Here is a 20,599-nt window from a genome sequence, read left to right as displayed (position 1 = left end):
TAGGACATAAGACTGCATATGCATCTGTAATTTTTTTTTGTTTGACTGAATTAATTTTCTGTTGTGCTCGTTTGTGCAAATCCAATTTAATGTTATCTTCTTTTAATTTGTTCAGTAATAATATTTGGTGTGATATTGTTATCTGATTCCCTATCTCCTATTGTATTTTATGTTACGTTGAATAATCGTTCATTTTCTCTTTTTGATGTTGTCAAAGGGGGAGAAGAGTACAAGCAGCCAAAATATTCACAACAATTAACAGTTGGTTTTGCAGATAGCCTTAGATTACAAAAGAAATGGGGAGTGTGCATAATGTGTGTAAATATTGCATGTTGTTTTTCTCTTTGGCTTTACACAGGTTGTCATCATCAAAAAGGGGGAGTATGTAAGGGCAAATTGTCATACAACATACGATCATAGGTTTCGATGATGACAAATGACCACCATGGATGAATCGGCATTGTCGATTCCACCTCTACAAAACAAATGCAACATATCACCTATCATATCCTTTTCTATGCTCATCTAAACTGCTATATTTCATACAACATATGTGGATAAAATGTGATCATGACAAAATGCATGAAAACCATAAAAATATGAATTTTTGCAGATTTGCAGGGTTTGAGTCGATCGCAAGGGTCAGCGCATGAACCACGGGTCAGCGCATAACATAGTGCAGTTGGTCACTGGTCAACGCATGGAGGCTTGAGTCGACCACACGTCGGCGCATAACATAGTGCAGTTGGTCACGGGTCAGCGCATGGAGACTTGAGTCGACCACAGGGTCGGCGCATGAAGCCTTCACTTTCCCACGGGTCAGTGCACGCCGACCTATGGTCGACGCATACTGATGTATTCTTCAGTATGTCCAAAATTGCAGGCCATGCATCGACGCATAGACCTGCCATGGTCGACCGCTCGTGCGCAAATTCAGTTTTTGTGTATTTCCCACTCTGTTTGAAAAGCTGTTAAGTTTGGTTGGTAAGTTGGTTACTATATATAGAAGTTTAGTTACTTGTATCAACTAACATTTGTCAAATTGATTCAAGTGTTCAAAGAAACAAGAAAAAGTGAAATAGGTGTCCAAGATTCATCATCTTCATCTTCAACATCTTACAACACATCAACTACACACAACCATTTTTGAAGTGCTTTGTGATTGGTTAAAGGTGATAAGGTTCGAAGCCGAGATTGGGGAATCCGGTTAGGGTTGAAGCTTGTGACAGGTTTTTTCTTGAATAAAACCGTTAGGGTTTTGTCCTCCAAGACTGGTTTGTGTTTGGGGGTTTTTGGACGAATTTCTTCATCAATTTTCAGCTGAGCAAAGGTGATTGAGAAGAGGAAGTCTTCGTCAATCTAGTAGCGGATTCAGTGATATTGAAGGGAAGATTTCGGGTTCGAGTTGTTGTAGTTGAGATCAGCCGGGCCGAGGGTTTGAAGAACTGAGGGTTATTCAACAAAGGGGCTGGAATCGGAGGTCTATCAACAACAATCGAAGGACTTGATTCACCTTGAATAAAGGAACAAGGAGTGGAAGCAACATTCAACATCTTGAGAGTTCGGTTGTATATTTGCTTTGCTATCCTTGTATAAACGGTTAAATTCAACAGGTGATATCTATTAAATCATCTCAATTCTAGTTTTAGAATTGAGGGCAGACGTACCCCGAAGCGAGGACGACGGGGAAACTGCCTCATCAAATCTTTGTCTTCTCTATTTTTCAGCATAGTTGTTTTTACCTTAAAAGTTAAGTGATTTTAGTATAAGCACTTTTATCAAACCTTGATATTAATTGAGTAAGAAGTTAAAACTCTATTTTTGAATTCAAAGTACAAGTAAATATTGTACTAGACTAATTGAAATCTCTTACTCAACACAAATATCACTTGGAGTGTTTTTGCACACCAAGTGTTTGATAATTTGCCTAAACCAAAATTATTTTAGTTGTTTATCTAGTTTGGTTTGCTCTTTGAATCATTGGAACTAGGAATCTTAGCTAGTGAAACAAATCCTTGATAGTGTGGCTAGTGTAGTGATTCGTATTCTACATTATCACTAATCCATAGGCTTGACGCATATCCGGTTTTCCAATAACGGTTCGTTTTAGACTATATTTTCCCCGGCCGCTTCCGCACTTAAAACAAATTTTCAAAACCAATTTTTAATTGGTAGCGCCGACTCAAAATTTTAATTGGGATCTATTCAACCCCCCCCCCCCCCCCCCCTTCTAGATCCGTTCCATAGTCTAACACATTAGTGTTGAGGTAACTAAGACAAACAACATATTGAAGGTAATCATCCATTTGAACTTCAATTACTTCTTCAATAACTTCATCTTCATTTCTTTATTTTTTACTTTTATATCATCGACCTTGTGCTTCCCTACATTTAAATTCTGAAGTAACTATGAGATTTTTTTTCTCTAGGATTCATTTCTTCATTCAACCAAACAAAATGCATACATTTCTCGTAGTCCTGAAGCTGGAAATGTCAATGGAGAAGAAATAAGATTGATGAATTGCAAAGAAGAAAGTTGGATAAAAACAAGAGAAGATCAAAACCTACAGAAATGAAAACCTACCTTATACGAACCATAACCATATAAACCGCAATCTGGGTTCACACTAGTCCATGTTGTTATCAATGGAGTATCAAGATTGCATTTGCATTTATACCTAAAAGGACGAAATCCATTTCTCGTGGAAGAATCAGAGTGCTCGACATGTTGAATAACAAGGATGATTGAATCTGCTTTGGTTTGCTTTGAGAGAGCGAAGAAGAAATTAGGCATGGCAATACAATCCACCCCTAGATTCGGCCGCCCATGCCTCAAATTTAATGGGAAAAATCTGATTTAACTGAGGATGGGGACGGGCGCGAGGAAAATCTAATTTTTATTATTCGGGCAGGGGTAGGGATAGGGATGCTAGTATCCGCCACATACCCACCCCCGTTTCGACCTATTAAATTTATTTTATTATGTTTATTTTTAATAAGTTTATAATTTTTTTTTTCTAAATCTTAATATAACAAACTTATTAGAATAATTATTCATTTCTTTTTGAAAATATAGATTAAATAAAAATAATCATTAATTATAATTATTATTAAATTAACCAAATATTTAATATGATTATTGATTTTTATTGTTATGCAAAAAAATACATTTTAAAACATATATAATTTTTGCGGGTGGGTGCGGGAAAACTGTTCCTTGTTGGGGATAAGGTGGGTGGTCATTTGTTACTTCCAACTTTGGATGGGGTAGAGCTGATAATGCTTAAATCCGTCTCCGCCACACCCTGTTTCCGTGCCTATAAAGATTTAAATTTATGAATTCTAAGGTTCGTATGAGACGAAAAAGACGCATTTGCAAAATTAAAAAATATAAAGAATATTTAAAATGTATATATTAATTCTATTAATTGATTTTTTAGATTATATTAAAAATTCAATTAATCATTTTGTCTTTTTAAATCTCAATTAGAGATTAATTACAATGTCAAACGTATTGCATGAGAACATGTGCAAAAGCGAAGAGGATAAAAAACTCATAAGAATTATGAAATTAAGGGATATAGAGCATGTTTGTTTTAGCTTATGGATTTTTCTTTATAATTTTAAAAATGGATTTTATAAAATCGTCTTTAAAAATATTATAAGTTCTTTTATATCGTTTTTTTTAAATTGAAAGACTAATTTCGATATCATATAACATAAACATATAATATTAAAGATCAAAACATAGTAAAAATCGTAATTTTTTTCAAAAATAATTTTTATGAAAAACTATTTGAAATAATTTCAAAATTAAGTGATTTTTTGAAATTTTGATATCCAAAAAAATTCAATAAAATAATAAAATATCTAAAATATTATTTTAAAAATAATCATTCAAACCAAATTTTCATTTAAAGTTGTTATGAAATTTTTCTTAAAAAAAAATTAAGTTAAATTATAAAAATCATTTTAAAAAAAAAAGTTAAAATAAACGGTCTCATAAAGGTGAGTTTTAAAATAGAGAAAAAAAGACATAAAACATTGCATAGGAATGCATCTAAATCAAAATAATATTTCTTTAGTATATTTTACATGAAAACTTATTATATATCTATAAAAAAATATTACTTAAATTATGCCAAATTCAAAGATGAAGGATATCGAAATTGTGGTTCAATTAGTAGTTGTGACATTTGTAGAAAAGAGAATATGCAGTTCAGAATGACAAAGAACCATAGAGAGTATGGATAATTCAGTTTTCTCAATGAGAAGAGATTATGTAGAAATTGATATGCTTATAAACTGTTTGTTTTATTGTCTGACTTAAAATTATTAAGATACGAGAATTTGCAGATTTGGTTTGGTTTGGTTTGGTTTGCTTTGCATATTTTGGTAAGAAGCTTTGCAAAATTGCAGAATTATCTGCTTCTTGGCTTTTGATGGAAGGAAGTGGGAGAAGGTTTTGTGGAGTGAAAGTTGACGCAAATATTCTTTGTGAGAAGCTTCAAGAATTAGTCAGGTGATTTCCTAACTAGTAGACTCTGTATCCAACTGTAATTTTTAACTGTATGATTATACGATTGCGATAAAAACTATATCTAAATTTAAGGCATAAAAGTGTAATTCTGATTTATAAGCAAATTGAATCAGCAACATTCATTATTTTTGTAACTGGAAATGCTAGAACATATCATAAAGTTTTTGACAGAAACTGTCAACACATGATGATTCTAAGTTGTTGCTAATGAGGAAGTTTCTCATGTTGTCATGATTTGCTCTCACTTCTCTTCCAACCTCATTCTCATCATCCATCACAATCTTCACTGCTTTGCATACACTTTCTTTTGTAAACAATCCATCTTCATCACCTTTCTCAACTTCCACACCAACCTTCAACTTTGTGCCCATCACTCTTGCATTCATGATATGATCAGAGCCGACAAGTGGCAACAAAACCAACTGGCACGTGTTAACGAGCCCCTCGGTTATAGAAGCCGCTCCACAGTGTGTTATGAAACATCCAACAGAAGGGTGTTCTAAAATCAATTGTTGTTGAATCCAACTTCCATAAACAATCCCTTTTCCTTTAACTCTTTCATTGAATCCTTCAGGCAAGGCTTCCTCAATAGACTCAAATCCATTAGGTGGTTTAAGTGCTGCAAGAAATGGAAAACCTGTTGACTCAAGACCAAGCAACAACTCTTGAAACTGATTTTGTTCTAATGGACCTTCACTTCCGTAAGCACAGAAAACCACAGAACCATATTTGAATCCCTTAAGCCATGATTCCCATTTTTCATCTAAAATAGTATTTGGTGGCTCAGGTAATAGAGGACCTGAAAGCACAACAGGTTTTCCAAAAACAGTTTCAATGTAATCCGCATAGGATCCATCAATTTCATTGCAACCTTTGAATCCAATTGCATCTGCCAAGGTCGTACCTATGTGCAAACGATCGAAGAAGAAAACACCACTTCCAAATACAATTTTCGTTGTTGAAGCTAGGTATCGAAGTTCGTGTGAATGAAACTTGATGCAAGAATCAGGGAATCCTGATGGTGGTTTCATAAAATCAACTTCAGTTAACTCTTTTCCTTGACTTTGTTTTTGTATACTTCCAAGATAAGCTGTTGATATTGGAGTCAATATAATGTATTGGAGAGTTTTGATGCCAAGGTTTCTAGTTATGTTTGGTAGCCAATATTGAAAATCAAAGAAAACTATTTGTGGCATTACCTCCCTCAAAAGAAGTTCAATTTGTTCCTGAGTTTGGTCCATGGCAGTAGCAATAAGAGGGAATAAAGAAAAGGGTACATCGGAAGTAGTTTCAGCATCATGAGGAAGGCCATCAACATGTGGAACTGTGATAGGAAAAAAGGTAATAAGATTTGGATGAAGGTTGAGATGAAGTAACTTGTTGACTGTGTTTTTAGGAATGAAGAATGAGATTTTGTGTCCCCTTTTGGCTAATTTGTTGGAGAGGTGAAGATATGGAGTTAAATGCCCCATAGCAAACCAAGGAAACATTGCTATGTGCAAAGAAGAAGGTGAATCCATGGTTGATTTGATATTGAATGGAATGAACCAGGGACACCTATACAAAATACAAACTTATTATAAACTGTTTTAGCAATTTGATGCATAATGTTCCATAAAAAATTTGATATATAATGAAAATTTTATTAGTTGCCTCCTTGATCGGTGGATCTAAATAGTATTGTATTACTTTTCATTTTGTTGAATAAGAGACATGTTGAAACAAGACAGAGCTATGAGTCTGTCATACTAATCAAATTTGTTATTCAAACAACAAAACAAATCCCTCATCCAAGATTTTCAAGTTATTTTATGTCTATTCATACCATTTTTAATATTCCACGAGTTGGGTCATCATATATTAAATCGTTCCTTTTTAGTATATTTTTAAGATGTTATAATTTTGGCCTGTCTGTTATTTTTAATAAGCTAAAATTGTATTGATGCAGTCTGAAAATTTTGTACATATGCATCTTTATATGAGAAAGACAAATAATTCTACAAAACATGACACATTGTAGATTCTACTGCTCAACCAAACTTGTTTATGAAGAACTTATTAGGCATATTAGAAGAGAAGAATTTCTAAAGTACTTTTCACAAATCAACTACTCCCTCCATCTCTAACACTGTTTCAATTCATTGGCAAAAATCAGTTGGTCATATATAAAGTTATCTCTAAGATTATAGTTCAAAGATTACGTGATATATTATGTTTTATATGATTTCTAATAATCAAAGTAGTTTCATTCTAGGTTGTTCCACTACAAATAATATCTTTACTCTACAAGAAACTATCCGGTCACTGAACCACGTGGTGAAGGGTACTAAGACTATATATTGACCATGAAAAAACCAATGACCGAATTAAATGGAGTTTTATTATGGAATCTCTTGATCGTTTAGAAGTTCATGACAATATCAAGAGTATTATTACCTACCATCGGATAAATTATCAATCACGTGTATTAATTAGAATGGAGGCCACACCAATTTCTTTAATCCACTTAGAGGTATTAGATAAAGGGATCCCCTATCCATTTACTTGTTTGTTCTTGCCACTGAAAGATTGAATCACAAGATTAAGGATTTGGTCGATAATGACACTTGGAAACTACTATCTTTTGGAAGAGCACTAATGAACAAAGGAAGTGTTTATTGCTTGCGAGCAAATTTGAAACCAAAAAAAGAGGGAAGAGTGGAGTTTTGAAATCTTTAGAATAAGCAATAAAATTGTTGTTTCACATGTTTGGAGAGTGAGTGATACATAAATTGTGGATTTTTGTAGAAAATAACATTCGTTAGAGTTTTAAATATGGTCAAGGTACAAAATCTAAAAAGACTGGATATCAAATTGTAGTTGCTTGGAGAGCAATCTTGGTAACATAATCTCTATCAAAGAAGATAATTTTAATGTTGCTAGCTACTTCTTAGATACAAATTGGAATTGAGAAAAGCTATATTCAACCTCAAACTCCAGGCTGCATGACTTTCCACTTTGGTTGTCTGCCTCTCTGATGGTTATTTAATAACATTGTATTGTTTAGAGTGTCTTTAAATAAGGCATACAAGTGCTGTTGAATTGAAATTCAACATCGTTTACTGTCTACTAGAACTGATAGATCATTCTTATTTATAAGCAAACTGAAAATGCTAGAGCAAGTCATAAAGTTTTTGACAGAAACTATCAACACATGAAGATTCCAAGTTGTTGCTAATGAGGAAGTTTCTCATTTTCTCATGATTTGCTCTCACTTCTCTTCCAACCTTATTCTCATCATCCATCACAATCTTCACAGCTTCACACACACTTTCTTTTGTAAACAATCCATCTTCTTCCCCTTTCTCAATTTCCACACCAATCTTCAACTTTCTACTCAACATTCTTGCATTAATGATATGATCAGCACCTACACGTGGCAACAAAACCAACTGGCACGTGTTAACAAGTCCCTCAGTTATAGAAGCAGCTCCACGGTGTGTTATGAAGCATCCAACAGAAGGGTGTTCCAAAATCAATTGTTGTTGAATCCAACTTCCACAAACCATCCTTTTTCTTTCAACTCTTTCACTGAACCCTTCAGGTAAAGCTCCTTCAATAGACTCAAATCCATCAGGTGGCTTGAGTGCTGCAAGAAATGGAAAACCTGTTAACTCAAGACCAAGCAACAACTCTTGAAACTGATTTTGTTCCAATGGGCCTTCACTTCTATATGCACAAAAAACCACAGAACCATGTTTGAATCCCTTAAGCTATGTGCAAAGGAGGAGCCATGGTTTATTTGATACTGAGTGGAATGAACTATGGACAGAAATATATATATAAAAGTTGTATCATTTTTCACTTATAATGCATGATGCATGTCCATATGAGAAAGACAAATGTTGCTGCAAAATGTAACACCTGGGGGGCATGCAAATTATCTAAAAATCGTGGCTTAAAGACATGATACTATGAGTGAGTAGAGCTAGCCAGTTAGGTAAATACGTGTACTAGTTAGAGTGAGTCAACCAACCAACCAACACATACTACCAAACTTATTTATGAAGAATTGTTTGTTTGATGGATTGCAAACTCCTAGGAATTATATTCTTTGGACTCTTAAAGCAATGTTTGCTTTATAAAAATATTTTTTAGTTTTATTGGTTAAATTCGTGTTCAATTTAACATGTCTAGTTTGAGAATTTTTTTTTAAAAGGCAAAAGTAGAATTAATAAACTCATTCTAGGAGCATAAGCAATGCTGCAGAAAGAGTCCAAGGATACAAAGTACACCGGTTCAAAGGTACAACAGCTCAAAACAGAACCAGTACAAGAAACAAAGAACACTAATTCAGAAAAAAAATTCAAACCATTACAAGCTAAGCTACACCAGATGAAAAGCAAAGGCTAAAAAGAAGAAAAGACTCCAAATACTTCAAACAGACAGTAGCCTGAGAGACCAGATACCACCCAATCTAGCGCTGGAGCTGAACCGAAAATATAAGAGAACCGCAATAGACTCCGGAATTCTGCAGCAACACCAGGAAGGAATGTCCACTGTTGCAAGATTTTGATCACAGCTGAAAACTCGAATGAACTCCAACAGACGGAACGCAAAAGAAGACCGATCAGCTCCCTAAGCACCCGAACTTGAAAGACGCTCCAAATCCAACTGCACACAATGAAACTGAACTGCAATTGCCTGCCAACTGCAAAAGAGAGAAAAACAAGCAGCGACCAAACCAACAAAAACAGAACCAGGAGCCCCTCAAGCTAACCGATAACGCCGAGAAAGGGACATCATAAGCAGTCCAAAGAATTTGTAATCTATTGGCTTAAGGGATAGTTGAAGCCTTTGAACTTAGCATTTAACCACTTCCAAGACAACACCTGAACTTCATCAATCAAAGCATCCGACAGCCCATTGGAGTTCCTGAAGATCTTTTCGTTACGCCTCTTCCACACAACCCAAATGCAACCAAACCAAATAACGGAGAATCTGTTGTCCCTCACACTACCCATGCCTAACAGTCTGGTAAAATGTTCTAAATGAGCTATGGCATTGTTATGCAGAGCAGCTGAAATATTTAGCCAAGCAAGAATCTTCTGCCACAGAGCAGAGTAAATTGGACAGACAAAAAAGAGGTGAGGTGAACTTTCAGCCATTCCGTATTCTGCCGGGCAATCGGAGTGAGACTCACTCAAGATGCCTCTTTTAATGAGTTATCCTTCGAAGGGAGCCATTTCTGAAAAAGTCTCCAGGCCATCACTGCTACCTTAGATGGAACCAAGTTGTTCCATGCAACAGCAAGAGACCTATGGTTTTCCGAAGTTACTCCAGGCCCCGTCTTCCATTTTATGATATACTTTCTCCCACTGAACCCAATTAATTTTCCTAACATTCGAGCCCCGCCCCAAAAGAAATTTTTAAAGAGAGATTCGAGTTTAAAGATTATACCTGATGGAGCTTTGAAAAAAGAAGGAAGTAGACTGGTAGTGCATATAGGACAGACTTCAATAGGACAATTCTACCGCCAATCGATAAATGCTTGTGGTTCCACCCAAATAGCCTGATTCTGACCGTGTCAAGAACTGGTTTCCAAAAACCTGCCCTACGCAGGTCTCTGCCAGTCAGTAACCCCAGACACTTTAAAGGCAAAGCTCCAATTCTACAGTGCAATACTGAAGCTGCTTCCTCCAACCAGGATTGATATATGTTAATGCCTACTAGAAGGCTCTTGTGGAAGTTTATCTTTAAACCGGAAACCATTTCAAAAAGTTGGAGCGATGCTTCAATAGCCCAAACGTTTTTCCAACTTTTTACACCAGCAATGATTGTGTCATTTGCATACTGTAGGTGGGAGACTAACTTTCCCTCTGATCCGAAGCGATAGCCCTCAAAGAGGTTACATTGTACCGCTTTTGACATCAACAAGTGAAGGCCTTCAGCTGCCACTAGAAAGAGGAAAGGGGACAGTGGATCGCCTTGTCTGAGGCCTCTTTCCATTCTAAACTCATTTTGTTGGACTTCTGTTCACCAATACCAACATACTTGAACTTGCGAGATAAGTAGAAATCCATTTTCTCCATATTCTATGGAAGCCCATTTTTTGCAAGACATGATCGAAGTACTTCCAATCTACGGAATCAAACGCCTTCTCAAAATCAACTTTGAACATTATAGTTTCAATTTTATTTCTTTTTACTTCACCCACTAATTCATTGGCAACTACTATGCTGTCTGTTGTCTATCATCCAGGAACGCACTTTGTGATGATGAAATAACCTTATGCATTACCGTTTCAGTCTGTTAGCCAGAATCTTGGATAGCACCTTAACCATTCAACCAATCAGAACAATCAGTCGAAAATCACTCATTCCAACCGGATTATCATGTTTCGGAACCAAAACAATGAAAGCAATGTTGGCTCCATGGACGATTTTCCCATTGGCATGGAATTCAGCTAGGAGTCTGATGAAGTCTCCTTTGATGGTTTCCCAGAATTCTTTGATGAAGACAAAATTTACACCGTCCGGCCCCGGGTTCTTCGAACTTTCACAATCCCAAACAACTTTTTTGATCTCTGCCTCTGTAAATTCTGCAATCAGCCTATTGTTATCCTGTCTTCCTTCAGATGTTATGCTTGCTGAATCAAATTCATCAGATCCCCATATACAATCACAAACACTTCTTCATAATACAATCTCTCTCACTTTCTTTCTCTACATTTTTTCTTTTTCTTTCAATCAATCATCAATTTTCTACAAAGTGGAAATATTTTACTTCTTTTTCAACTTGCGTTCTATGTAGCGTAAAATATAGCATACAAGCACTTCCTCTTAGTTGATGCTAAATTATCTAACAACAATGTTACTCCGAAATCAATTAACATCTCTATCAGATACAATCAAACCAATAAAAATATGTTACTTTGGTTATAGTATATCATCAAATATTATTGTCTAAAGTACAGTACAATATTGTACAACTAACAACTCTGAACTACAATTACAAAATATGCTATATGGTGAACAAGTGAGAGTATGAGCTAGAATGATTTTATTTCACAGCTAAGAATAGAGTTATTCAGAAAGTAATTATTCCAAATTCAGTAATATGAAATTCTTATGCCTGATTTACAACTAGAATCTTATCCCGATTGATTAAGTTGATCAAAGTTTTCTTTAATCAACTAAATCCTTTGACATGTGTTTGTTCTCTCTGTCAAGTCAAGTGAACAAAAGTCTCTTGATCACTTTGTCATACCCCAAAATTTGCCCATTAATATTTCAAGACATTTTTCAGGGGCATTCCGACTCATTTTATGGCACTGATCTTAAAGGGACAAAGGCCCAGCTCACGAATGGCCCAATCCAGAAAATGGCCCAAACTGGCTTGTTCGCTACACGCTCGCCTAGCGAACGTTACGTTCGCTACACGCTCGCCTAGCGAACGTTCGCTACACGCTCGCCTAGCGAAGCAAACGTTCGCTACCAGCTCGCCTAGCGAAGCTGACAGACAACAAAAAATTTCGGGCTTCGTTCTGAGCCCATTAGGTCATGAAAAAGGGCATTATAAATACCAGCACTTCAGTAATGAAGGGAGAACGGGGAAAAAACAGAGGAAGACGGACGGAACCCTGGCATAGAAACCCTAGAGATCAACTTGAAGGATTCCGAGTAAGGAAACCCTGAAAGCCGTTCATTCGCCCCGAAGCTACCGCCGCCCAACTCAATCCGGCTCGCCAATTCAAGGTTGCAATTCGATTGCAAACAGGTTTGCATTACTATTATCATGTTATTTTCTTAATTTGCATGTGATACCGCTTTATGTTCTTAACTTGCATGTGATATTATAATTGAATTCATAAACATATTTGAGGTTTTGCATGTGAATTTAAGTGTGCCTGGATATTGTGAATGCTGAACCATATAATTATGTGTTGAATGCCATAAGCCATGCCGCAGGTTGAAGTCATACTGTTCTGAAATTCAAAACCCGCAGCCGCTCGCTAGCACATCGCTAAGCGAGCATGTAGCGAGTATTCGCTAGGCCCTCGCTAGGCGAGGCAGAGGCGAACGGGGCAGCCGCCAATATTTTGTTTGTTATGTCTTATGCGTATCTGGTCGATCCTATGTTAATTATACACTGTTTTCTTGCTGCTGTTTTTTTTCTTTTACGGTGTAATCCACGATTACACCCGGATTTGGTATGCTAACCCGTTTGTTGAATTTTGCAAAGGTTCATATGTCCCAGAAAAAGATCGCCGTTTAGGTCTTCCACTTTATTTGTGGGATACCCTTGGGGAGACTCACCCTAAATTGCTTAATTAATTTTAATGTGTTAATTTTAATGTATTAATTTTAATGTATTAATTTTAATGTATTAATTTTAATGTATTGATTTTAGTATGGACTTAATCACCTAATTAACTTTCAAATGCGACCTTTAAATATGTGATCTTGGACCTCTCTTTTGCCTTATGATATTACGGTATTACGGTCATGTCCCGCGAATGTGGGGATACACTTAGCAATGGCCCTTCGATTAAATCATCATAAAATAAATCATAGTCCCTCGGATGTTGCCTTCGAATATATGATTTCGTCCCTCGATGACCCTTCGGTGTAGCCTACGGTTAAATGATGATCGTCCCTTCGAATGCTAAGGTATCCTTACAACTGTTGCCTTCAATGACCTATCGATGACCCTACGATGACCCTTAAACATCCAAAGGGTAAGATTACTTACTTCTCAATAGTAAGGACAGTTTTACCCTCATAAGGATAGGAAATGCCCATAACGACCTCAGGAAGGTATAACTCTCAATTACTGGATCATAACCTAAAACATTTTCCACCCCTCACACTTTACACTTTACAAATCCTAGAAAATCACCACTGGGTATACATTCATACTAGAATCATTACCGAGTCATATTTTTCTAAACAACTTTCAAAACTAAACGAGATAACCACTTTGTATACATTCATACAAGAATCATTACAAAATTAAATTCTCTTTTCAAAACCTTTTCTAAACCGCTTTCAAAATTAAACGAGATAAATACTTTGTATACATTCATACGAGAATCATTACAAAGTTAAACTCTCTTTCAAACATTTTTTAAGCAATTCACCGACACTTTTTCAGACAAAAATATAAGTGATCCAGTAATTAAGAGCCCATGGATAACCATGGATACAAAGGGTGCTAACACCTTCCCTTTGTATAATGTACCTCCCGAACCCAAAATCTATTGAGGTCTTTCCTGTTCTTTTCCACCTTTCCTTATTGGATAAAAGAAAAGTCGGTGGCGACTCTTGCTATCCGCGACATTGCGATAAAAAGCAAAACACCCCAAGTCAGTTCACCGTATGACACACTTGATAAGACTAGTCCCCTATACTGGAGCTGCATTGGATCTTTCAAGACAAACCACTCAAGACTTCACACTCAAGTCAATACAAGTCAGACAAGACATTATAGACTGATTGGATACTGAATCATTGTTCAAGCATAACAAAGGTTCTTCTTGAACACTTTTCACTTCTGACGTGAATTGTGCACCACGAGCCTTAAACAATGAAGAATGATGAGAGAGATTATTCATATTCTTGTTTAGGTTACCTTTGAGTATGGATCGTAGGCCCCAGTTACTCAAAATATTCACCTTCGTTCCTAGACTATAGTGCAATTCAAGTCCAATAATTGATAAGTCTTCTTCCATACAGACGTTGCAGGCATACTGGATATTAAGACATTGGCCTTTGGGACTTCTTCCTTTTCTTTCCTTGTCCATTTAAGACTAAAACTATCTTTATAAATAAACTCAAAAACACTTAAAAATATGATATAAATTGTACGTCACGAGCCTTAAGCAACGGGGAATGATCAGAGAGATTATTCATATCCTTTTCTAGAATACCTTTGAGTATGGGGCGTAGACCCAAACAATTTAAAGTATTCGCTTTCGTTCATAGACTTTAGTGCAATTTAAATAAATACATTATTTTTCAAATCTAAAAACAAACTCAACTCATCAATCTAATTTTCCGTCTCAGGACATCATTCAAAAACCTTTCAAAAATATCATGTTACTTCCGTTCTACCATGAACGACGCTTAAGTCTCACATGCGCGAGCATACAAGCAACGTTAAACTGCTAGAACGCGAACATTAAGATCGCTCACTAAAAACAACCAACCCATATGTATTTTCTACCATGAATTACGAAGTTTTGATTTCCTTATTACACTATAAGGATACGTAGGCACAAGGGTCCGAATCCTTGGTGAACACACTAATTATTAAATATTTTTTTTTCTTTTGCAAGTAATCTTTAGATAATAACACTCATTCTCGTAAAAAAAACAATCAAAATAATTCTCGTTGAGTACAACTGATGTGAGGGATGATAATATCTTCCCATTGCATAACCGACTTCCTCACCCTTTTTCTCTACTCCTGAGTTTTATCGATATTTTCTTTTTTCTTTCGAAATAAATAAAACTCGATAACGACTGATAGCATGTGGACCAAAGAAGGGATGACCGAAGAAGCCCACAATGATAAGCCCAAAAGAAACATCAATAAACCAAGATATCTAGAAGATTATGTCACTCAAGATGCAACAAATTCAGTTATGAGAAAATGAGCTGGCAGCTTATCATTGGATTCACCAAATCTTGCAAAGATTATTCTCTAGATTCTTCCTTTTGAATGCATTCTGTCACTATCAGTTTGTTATGTATTGCTTATAAATAGAATGTTTAAAGAATGAATAAAATAAGCAAGTTTTCGTACCAATCTGTCCCTCTCTCTCTTATTCTGTGGAGGCTCCTAGTCCTCGAAATCTAAGTTTACTATCTTTCCCTAACAATGATTATGTTGTAACTTCGAACGTACGACTCGTTTAAATATTTTTCGCGGTGTGACATCATGAACGCCTTAGTAGAGGACTAAAGACTTAAGCCAATTTTTTAGCAATCATGTGAATTACCTTTTTCTCCATGTGAATTAATTAAGTACTAAAAATATAAACAACTATTTGTAAAGATAGTGTGTGCTTATGCCACTAACCTTCTTATTCTTATTATATACTCACTCCAATTTGCTTAAATATATTTAATCTTTTTTATCACATAAATTATATGCTATTTGAAACATTAAATAATATATAAATCCATAATACAAGCACACTAAATAAATAGTAATAATAATAAAACACAAAATATTTAAATCGAACCTTGAAGCTTTTCACAGAAACTATCAACATATGACGACTCTAGATTCTCACTCAACAAAAACTTCCTTAATTCATTCTTATTTTTTCTCACTTCTCTTCCAACCTCATTCTCATCATCCATCACAATCTTCACAGCTTTACAAACACTTTCTTTTGTAAACAATCCATCTTCATCACCTTTCTCAACTTCCACACCTACTTTCAATTTCTCACTCATCATTCTTGCATTCATTATATGATCAACACCCACACGTGGCAACAAAACCAACTCACACGTGTTAACAAGTCCCTCAGTTATAGAAGCAGCTCCACAGTGTGTTATGAAACATCCAACAGAAGGGTGTTCCAAAATCAATTGTTGTTGAATCCAACTTCCATAAACAATCCCTTTTCCTTTAACTCTTTCACCGAACCCTTCAGGTAAAGCTTCTTCAATAGACTCAAATCCATTAGGTGGCTTAAGTGCTGCAAGAAACGGAAAACCTGTTAACTCAAGACCAAGTAACAACTCTTGAAACTGATTTTGTTCTAATGGACCTTCACTTCCACATGCACAAAAAACCACAGAACCATGTCTGAATCCTTTAAGCCATGAAGCCCATTTTTCATCTAAAGAAGTTGTTGGTGATTCTGGTAATAGAGGACCTGAAAGTAGAGAAGGTTTTCCATAAAAATTTCCAAGAAATTCAGCATATGGTCCATCAATTTCTTTGCAACCTTTGAAACCAATAGCATCTGCTAAACTTGTACCTATGTGCAAACGGTCGTATAAAAATACACCGCTTCCAAATACAAATTTCCTTGATCCAGATAGAAACAGAAGTTCATGTTGATGAAGGTTGATATATGAATCAGGGTAGCCTGAAGGTGGTTTTTTGAGATCTTCTACTGTTAATCCTTTTCCTTGGCTTTGTCTAGGTCCATTCCAAAAGTAAGATATTGAAAAAGGACTAGCTATCCAGTATTGAAGACTTTTGATACCAAGTTTTTGAGTCAAATTGGGTAGCCAATATTGAAAATCAAAGAAAACAATCTGTGGTTTTAGTTCCTTTAGAAGAAGTTCAATTTGGTCCTCAGTTTGGTCCATGGCTGTAGCAATAAGAGGGACTAAAGAAAAGGGTACATCTGAAGATGTTTCAGCGCCATGGGGAAGACCATCAACATGAGGAACATTGAGAGGGAAAAAGGTAATAAGATTTGGGTTAAGGTTGAGATGTTGTAATTTGGTTTGTGTATTTTTGGGAATAAAGAATGAGATTTTGTGTCCCCTTTTGGCTAGTTTGTTGGAGAGGTGAAGATATGGAGTTAAGTGTCCCATAGCAAACCATGGAAACATTGCTATATGCAAAGGAGGAGGAGGAGCCATTGTTTATTTGATACTCAATGGAATGAAGTGAATATATATATATATATATATATATATATATATATATATATATATATATATATATATATATATATATATATATATATATATGTGGTGCACATTGCTAATATCACTACACTACATTTAAGTAGGTTGGAATTTTTTTAAAAATTCTTAGTTGGTAGCTGCATAAGTACTATTCATCCAAGAAAGACATTGAAAGTTTTAGAATTAGGGACCACAGTTGCATCTCCTTTGTTTTTTTTTTTTTATAAATGAAAGTTGTCCATTTTTCTCATCAATTTGCGTGAATAATTTATTTTGTTCTTTCTCATTTGTATGATTTTGGTTAGAGAATTGTAGAAAGTGAGTTTGGTTATATATGGTTTAGAAAAGTTTAAGTTGATGTGTAAGGTAAATTTTGATAACAAAATCATTTACTACTATTAGTTCCGTTTATAAGCTACATAAATGTTCAATTCAATCTTTTTTACCTAATGAAGCACAGTTCTTCCCCGGCTTTCTCGGCCCCAAACGCATAACCTTCAGGGATTTTTAATGCACCAATGCCTCATAAAAATATAATAATATATTTTTTTTATTTTGGAGATGTATCTTCGGATACATGCCACGTACATACAGTCCATTTATTTTTGAGTCACACTCCAATTTTATATATAAATTTAATTCGAAAATCCTAATTGCATTTTCAAAAATAGGGGTGTCTCGCAGTAGTCGATTTTTACTATGTATTTTTTCATTTATGGTCACAAATTATCGAGGATTGTAGTGTGTTTGTACATCATTCAAACCACATAGGAAAAGTCACAAGTTGTGGTAAAAATTGAAGAATAAGAAACTTCAAATTAAACTTGGGGATTTGATTATCATAGTCCATTGACAATTCCAACTTTCTGCAGCAAAGAATCTTTTAAAACTCCCGTAAGAAAAAATAATCAAAAAATTGAGACTAGGAAGTTGTTTTCAGTCAAATACATACTCAAAATTGACTCAATGGTTAACAGATAAAAATTCAAATTCAAATTTGAAATTTTTTTATTTGAAAATTGAGATTGTTGTGATGCAATAACAAGTTTCTCAAGACCCACCAATTTTTTTTTATCTTTAGTAGGTTCCATAAATGTATTTCTGGAAAGTCTCCAGAAATACGTTTCTGAAATAAACTTATTCATAGAATTGAGGTGTGGCTAAAAAATGAATGAATTGTTTATGTGTAGGGTGCATTTTTTGGAATCAGAGGGTGCATTTTGGGAATCATAGAGTGCATTTTGGGAATCAGAGGGACATTTTTGGATTTTCATAGGGTGTTTTTCCAGCCTATAGGGTTGGATAAAAAATTCCCTTACCTTTATGGCAGCCGACCCAATCTCTGATCATCGAAATGGAAGCGTGAGCATCCCTTGGTCATTCTCTCGCACTTAGAAACCCAAAACAATCTCAATTTTAATCGTTCACCCTTCCAAAAAGAAATCCTTTACTAATGCTGTTAATGATGAAATTTTATTCCTCAGGGATAGATGTTGAGAAAATTAGTCCAATTTGTCAAACCAGTAAGACAACATTATAACAGCAGCAATGACACAATGTAGAAATCAATAAAATAACACAAAAGATTGATAACTTAGTTCGATGCAAATAACACCTACATTTGGAGGGCACTCTACCCAAGAAAGGAAACTCACTACTTAGAATTAATACAATTAGACTTATAGGAACATCAACTAGTGATTTTCTATTTAGGACTCCACCTAAATATGAGAACCTTCTCACGTTATCTCATTCACTAAATACAAGTGATCAACTTCAGTAAAAACTCTATTGGTTGTTGAATTTATAACTCAACTAAGACAAGAAACAAGAAACAAACGACTAAAAAACTCTAGGCACTAAGAACTTAAACTAGCGCACAAAAATCTTATCAAACATGAGAATTGGGTCTTATTATATAGCAATGTATTGTGAGCTTTTTCTTCTTGGATGTCTGAATTAAATTTGTCCATGATAATAGCTAAATTTTGTTGGATTTGATGTGCTCCGTAAAAATCTCCAAAAGATATGATTTGTTATAATTCAAATTCAAATTTAAATATCCATTTAAGTCTAATTTGGTCTTCAACAACTGTAAAAAAACATTGTTAAATAATATGCAATAAATCTAATTGAATCTCAATAAGAAATTTCTCACCTAACAACATCCATCATAGTCTGCTAACCAGGGCCAGATGATGTACTACACACATGTTGGAACAACGTGTTCCATATATTACACCAGAACATCCAGATTTACTCTTCTTCATAAAATATGAATCTTCTTTGTAGAGTGAATCTTGGATTAGATAATTCTGAATTAAAACTGTAATACCATTTGTCTGTTGTCATAAACCAGATGTTGTAGCACACACGTTGGAGCATAGTTTCCCACATGTGTCCCTTCTACACCAAAAACATCTTAAGCTTACTCAATGTTGATTTGTATAATGCAGACAATTCAAAAGGAACAACAATCTCCCCCTTTCGAAAAAATTGGAAAAAAAAAGATCTTCAACTAGAAACATAGTTGAGTATCAAAGATATCCCATACTCAAACTAAACATGAACATTAGCAAAAGAACAAACATCAGAGCATACATCAACAACATAAGCCAGAGCAGCAACACATAAAAGTAGCATGGTAGTTGCTACACATCAGTCATTTGACAAACAAAGATGCTCCCGTTAATAGTTAACATGCAACCATTCATGATAGGTTAGTCATGCATGTACACACATTTAGTAGTCATTAGTCAAACGTTATAAGCTATTACTAACAAACAAAGAAATCAACACACATAGTCATACAAGGTTGAGGGCCAGATGTCAAGACAGATGCTTCCACGTGTGTGCAAACATAAATAAGATCTCATTAGTTAGTACCAAACATACCAGTCAGTACTAAACGTAGCAGGATATATCAAATCATCAGTAGAGCCTCATACACCACAAAGTCAATAGTCAAGTTAGTAATTAACTCACTCCACTACACACACTATTACTCCCCCTTTTGCCACAATTTGGCAAAGGTGTACCTCATAATATCATTCAATCGGCTCAGAGGTTAGTATGTTAGCACATACATACATCAGATCGAGAGTAGTCAAATGTCAATAATTATTTGGACAGACACTGAGCACCAGACATAGTTATTAGCAGCAAATCCATTACATACCCAATCAATAAAATAAAATATGCCCAAAGACAAGGGCCAAACAAACTAAAAAAAGACATGGAATCAAGTCTTCATCGCCCTTTAGATTTTATCTTTAGTCCATCCTCTTAAACTCATGAAGATGATCCAGTTTTCACCAGCATCTGACTCACTCTCTTGCACAGGTTCTTTCTCCATAGTCTTCACATATTTCATGTCTATCACATCTCGAAAAAAATACGACCTTACAAGCATTCA

The 20,599-nt window shown here is 35.2% G+C and overlaps 2 protein-coding genes across 2 annotated transcripts; both read right to left on the bottom strand.

Moving 5' to 3' along the window:
• Positions 1 to 4,644: 4,644 nt before the first annotated feature.
• LOC127086520 (cyanidin 3-O-galactoside 2''-O-xylosyltransferase FGGT1-like) lies at positions 4,645 to 6,146 on the bottom strand. Its single transcript, XM_051027294.1, has one exon. The coding sequence runs from the start codon at positions 6,058 to 6,060 to the stop codon at positions 4,684 to 4,686; it is 1,377 nt and encodes a 458-aa protein (XP_050883251.1). The 5' UTR covers positions 6,061 to 6,146; the 3' UTR covers positions 4,645 to 4,683.
• Positions 6,147 to 7,501: 1,355 nt separating this feature from the next.
• On the bottom strand, positions 7,502 to 17,168 carry LOC127086519 (cyanidin 3-O-galactoside 2''-O-xylosyltransferase FGGT1). The gene is made up of 2 exons (XM_051027293.1): positions 15,771 to 17,168; positions 7,502 to 8,168 (listed from the first exon to the last, which is right to left on the bottom strand). The coding sequence occupies exons 1-2, from the start codon at positions 17,134 to 17,136 to the stop codon at positions 7,693 to 7,695; spliced, it is 1,842 nt and encodes a 613-aa protein (XP_050883250.1). The 5' UTR covers positions 17,137 to 17,168; the 3' UTR covers positions 7,502 to 7,692.
• Between the last annotated feature and the right edge of the window lie 3,431 nt (positions 17,169 to 20,599).

Source organism: Lathyrus oleraceus, chromosome 5, assembly GCF_024323335.1.
Source record: "Lathyrus oleraceus cultivar Zhongwan6 chromosome 5, CAAS_Psat_ZW6_1.0, whole genome shotgun sequence".
Taxonomy (NCBI): Eukaryota; Viridiplantae; Streptophyta; class Magnoliopsida; order Fabales; family Fabaceae; genus Lathyrus; species Lathyrus oleraceus.
Note: the sequence above shows the minus strand (reverse complement) of the source record. Positions and strands in the feature narration are given on the sequence as shown.

Bases quoted from the DNA above. Each gene is read 5' to 3' on its own strand.
- LOC127086519 (XM_051027293.1), bottom strand. From the start codon at position 17,136: ATGGCTCCTCCTCCTCCTTTGCATATAGCAATGTTTCCATGGTTTGCT. The intron at 8,169-15,770 runs GTTCGATTTAAA...CATTTCTTGCAG, and splicing joins TTTCTGTGAAAAGCTTCAAG to CACTCAAGCCACCTGATGGA.
- LOC127086520 (XM_051027294.1), bottom strand. From the start codon at position 6,060: ATGGATTCACCTTCTTCTTTGCACATAGCAATGTTTCCTTGGTTTGCT.